General features: G+C 40.8%; 1 protein-coding gene across 1 annotated transcript in view; it reads left to right on the top strand.

Moving 5' to 3' along the window:
• Positions 1–3,279, top strand: part of LOC138018795 (nck-associated protein 1 homolog) — a 46,100-nt gene extending 42,821 nt beyond the window's left edge. Inside the window, exon 38 of the mRNA XM_068865473.1 lies at positions 2,302–3,279. Within this exon, the coding sequence (XP_068721574.1) occupies positions 2,302–2,325 (24 nt within the window). The 3' untranslated portion in view covers positions 2,326–3,279. The remainder of the gene's footprint in view (positions 1–2,301) is intronic.
• The last annotated feature ends 1,721 nt before the right edge of the window (positions 3,280–5,000 follow it).

Below are 5,000 nucleotides of genomic sequence, written 5' to 3'. Positions count from 1 at the left end.
AACACGCTTTCAAAATCTGAAGACAAAAAGGAAATGATCTTCTGATCATAGTACCACTTTAACACCACTTTTTTATTCACGTCGTTATGTAGAGTACTACAAAATATGTGCTAAAATGCGTGCTGCACGTGTAGCACGATTATTTTTCCCCTTCTAACTATTGATATTAATGCAAAGACGAAGGCTACGGCAACGACAACGCAACAAAGCAAGAATATGATTGAAGATCTAACACTTCGAGAAGACCGTAGATGTCATGTTTCAAGAAGCGAAATTCACTTTTACACTCGTCGTCTGTCAAAGAATCCAGATCCTATTTGTAATATTTCCAGAACGGGATGTCAAGATTTTTCAAAGTGTTTACCTCGGACAACAACAGAACTTCCTCTTCGTCTATCAAATTCAAATCATTTGCGATCAAAAGCGCTTCTCTCGCCTCTCTAAAGGTGGCCATTTTTCAACTACAGGCGGCCTTGTTGCGATATGTTCGCGACATACATTGCGTAAGGTTTGTTTACAATTAGGACGGGAACGTGACTGCTCGCGTGCTCGACCTTGTCCTCGCGCGACCTGTTGCGTAAGGTCCCTATTAAAGCAAAGACGAAGGCTAAGGCAACGACAACGCAACAAAGCAAGAATATGATTGGTTAAAAATGAAAAAATACAATACGTGCCCGCGGGGCATGCATTTCAGTGCATTTCTTTGCCGTACTATAGAAAACAACGTGCATTCACTTAAGCCTGGTTCTCACTTGTACGATAAGCACAAGGAAGCACAAGGATACGCAAGCGCAGTAACGTCGGAGAAAGATCCAGGAAGATTCAAGATGGCGTGCGAATCGTCGTGCTTGTGCTTTTGCTTAACTCACGCCGGTTCCCACTTGTGAAATAAGCACAAGCGTGAGAAATAAACACGAGTATATTTTCTTTTCTTGTGCTTGTGCTTTTGCTTAATTTATGCTTATTTTATGCCCGTTCCAACACGATTTTTCTTATGCTTACGTTTAGGCTTGTGCTTGTGCTTATCGCGCAAGTGGGAACTAAGTTTTAATTTTAGGTTTTGACGACAACGTAGGCATATGACAATGAACCATTTATTTTCTGTCTTTACTTTAAAACCGTTCGCACAAATCCAGTTAGAGGATAGTTTGCCCGTATTGTACAAGGTGAACAAGACGAAATAATCGTGAAATACGTACGATAGCGTTAAGTTATATTTTGGAGTGACGTTTTTGTTGAGGTTGCCGTTGTCCTTCCTTAAAATCCCATTGATTGTTTTGTGGTGTTGTCAGTGTTGCAGCAGAACACAAGTTCTTTAACTCCTTTGTAGTACTATGGTCGCAATTAGTTTTAAGGCGGTTTTCAATTGAGTGCCGAAAGTAATTAGCGAATTGCTTTGGTTTTGCATTACTTCACTCAGTGATTGGTTCAAAGTTCTCGCGCCACGTTTTCAACCAATCACAAGTGAAACCAAAAGCAATCATGGCTCGGGCGTGCACTTTTTCCCGCGCTTTGTGTTGGCTGCGTGTAATTACTTTGAGTTTTGATTGGTTTACCGGATCATAGTTAATAAGAGGGGAATGGTTTGGAAGCTCGGCAAACATCAAAGGAGCAAACAAAGATGCCAAGATTTAGGTTGGAAAGTCCACGACCGTGCACAATCTTTTGTTTTGCGCTCATACACTATGCATGAACTACGTAACCAACACGTTTCTATTGGTTAGTTCCTCTGTAAGGAGTAAACAACTATTGTGTTTTGTGCACGGTCAAGGCCAAAAAAGAGAACAAAAACCTACAACAAAGAAATTTGTCGGGTTTCATAACCATTCCCCTCTAATAACTATGACCGGATTGTCTCCGTCCTTTTTGATTGGCCAAAGTAATTACTTTGGTTTTGGTTTTACGCCATTCGATTGAAACTCGCTCTAAAGGCCTGGCCAAACGCTCGCAACATTTTCAACTTTTTTAACGCAACATTTCAATGTTTATGCGCCCCAGGCCCCTGGCGCGCAACAAGTGGACCTAGCGCGCATGCCCTCGTGCAACAATGTTGCGTGAACATGGCCAAACGAGTACAACATCATGCAACATCCAAAATGTTGCTCGAAAAACTTGACTGTCTTGAAATTTGATCCAACATATCGCAACAGGTTAGCCAAACGTACACAACATGTTGCGCCCAACAATGTTGCGAGCGTTTGGCCAGGCCTTAAGCTGCTTAGAGTGTGGCGCGAGGTCCTCAAGCCTTACTCCATATCGCCAAACTAAATTATGGACTAATTTTAAGTTGTTTCTTTGCAGAAAAAGATGGACCCCTGGTTGTAAGTGCCAAAGCAGCTGGATTTCGAAGCTTATAATTCCGCAGTAATGACGAATCGTACTTCCCTCCCTATAACTTTGGATATAAATTTATTTAAAAAAGAAAAGGACAAACATATCGACACCGCATGATGTAATAAGAAAACTGTCTAATAGAACTTGCTTGAATTGTTTTGTTCAATTTCTTTGACATGCGAATCAACTGAAATTTTTTTTGTAGTTGTTAGTCCACTATTGTTTTTGTGTACATCTGAAAGTAACCGTTACCTTATTTACTCCACGAGATCCTGGCGTTATTCAGTGAAATAATTGGAACCGGACCGCAAAAACCTTGACGCGATTACTTCTCGTTTACAAACAAAAATTTACGGCAAACGACAGTTGTGAGGATAAATGTTGCGTTGTCGATGAGCCAAGGCGCAAAAAAAAAACTTCTTTTGACTTTAGGTCATTTTTTCACCTGGTAGCTACAGATATCGAGCAACTTAAGAAAAAGAAAAGTTAGAGCAAGTAAATTTCGTGCTTTGTCATTGCCGTTTCACCGAAACGCGTTGTTAAATCTCCTTATGTAGTTTCGTATATATCAGAGAGATTCGCGTAAGTTTCTTGCGATGGATGGGATTTTTCTTTTGCGTTACGTCATTCAGAGATTAGTGTGGTATCTAGTGTTCTAAACACGTTTTTGGTCAGTTGTTCCTGGTCCGTCTCGCGTTAACATCAACCAGAGTATTTCTTTGGAGGCATTTCGTTCGGAGAATTTACTGGAGACCTATATGGGAGAACTTGTAACCTCGGAGACCAGATCAGATGTAAGTCAAACTTGACCACTTTGTAAAACTTTCTTTTTGTGTGGAGTATTTTTAGTTTAGTTCCTTTGTTTAAAAGTTATGATTTCCCTTTCTTAGTTTTCACCGCATTGCTGTAAATAGCCTGATTGTCGAATAAAGATTGTTGAATCAAGCGACCGTTTCAGTTCTGTGGCGGACTCAGCGCCACCGTCACACTACACGACACTGGGAACGCGAAAAAACCGGCCTAATTATATAATTTTATATGTCTCCCGTTACAGACCGATTGCAAAACTGGCCGCCAAAAGTTTATGTGCTAATTAGACTCACTAGCCTCGTTTGCATGGACAAAATACAATAGAAGGTTGTTCGAGAGCGAGGCTAGTGAGTCTAATTAGCACATAAACAAAAGAAAACATTTTTTGCGGCCATTTATGCAATTGGTCTATTCTTGGTTTTTTCATGACATCACGGCCGCCATGTTGGTGTCCCCAAACCATGAAATTTTTCCATGTTGGTGTGTATTTTCCGAAGTGGGCTATTGTTAAGAAAAACTATTAAATATTATTTAAGTACCATCGTAGAAACTTGTAAATCATCCGTTTACTGGTTTTGATTAGAGTCAACACCGTGAACAATAGTTTTAAATTTGAACAACTATTCGACGATCGCACTTAACCCTGTGGTTGGGTCACCAGGAGCTCATGACTAGGAGCTTACAACTTCATTGCATCTATGAAACGGCGTTTGAACAGACCAAGTTATTTATAGTTTGGTTTTCCCGCGAAATCAGTTAATCCACATGGGAATGAGGATTGGCACTCGTGCAAGCCAAATCGTATTTGAGAACTCGTCTAAAAATAGCTTGATCCGTGAAAATGCCGTTACATAGACCCATTGTTGGAGCTGTAGGCTCCTGGTTATGGACTACTGCGGCACGGAATGTGGACTTTAGACTTCGGACTACGGAATTGAACTGGATATTGTAACATAAAAAATCGTTGAAATACTGTGAATTTCAAAGGAAATCGGCTAAAATTGCTTCGAACAAAGTGTAGGCTACTAGTAGCCTCTTGACTACGGTAACAAGTGTATTTATAACATCAGTGACTTTTTTGTTCTTACCATATTTTGACGTCATCCGTGATGTATTAATGAATAGACGTACAGCAACATGGAATCCATTTGTTAATAGACCTTATTCGTATTCTCAGGATTGGACTGGAATGAGCATACAGTGGAGGCGGGGGGAATAATTTGCATCTGAAAAGATTCCCCTACATCATCAGCCTCTATTCCATGCTCGTTTCAATGCAACCATGAGAATACGAATGTGGCCTATTAGTATCACCAAACTTGATAGAGAGGAGGGGCTTATTTAAGTGAGCGAAACGATAGTTCAGGGTCGCTATACTGCTCTTTTAAACAACCAGAAGATGGTACAATTGGCCATAAAGAACTCGCTTGGAGGTCATGCAGCCCGGCGAAGATCAAAAGCAAATTCGAACTTCCAGGACGTGAATAATCCATACCATACTTTAAGTGTCACAGTTGTGATTGATTAATTTGGTTATGAAGAACATCGGGGGAGGAGAGGCAGGGGAATTAAAAGAGAGGGGTCTGAAGCCTAATCTTTCATAAGATCGAAACTTCCATCCTCCTAACTTTTTTCCTAACTAGAAAATATGGTAACCCATCTGTGCGAGAAAATTTGGTTTTGGTCACCCTACGACCGTCCACCCCTCCATGTACGCCAATGTGACCAGTATCACGTGATCATATCGCGGGCTCAAGTTTAGAGCTAATCGAGGTCAACTGTTTTTTGAAGTTGATCGCTGACCAGGTACTGGGTTTCGATTGGATCGCAGGCTCACGAAAACAACAAAAATTGTA

Source organism: Montipora capricornis, chromosome 10, assembly GCF_036669925.1.
Source record: "Montipora capricornis isolate CH-2021 chromosome 10, ASM3666992v2, whole genome shotgun sequence".
Taxonomy (NCBI): domain Eukaryota; kingdom Metazoa; phylum Cnidaria; class Anthozoa; order Scleractinia; family Acroporidae; genus Montipora; species Montipora capricornis.
This window is presented reverse-complemented; position numbering and strand designations above follow the sequence as displayed.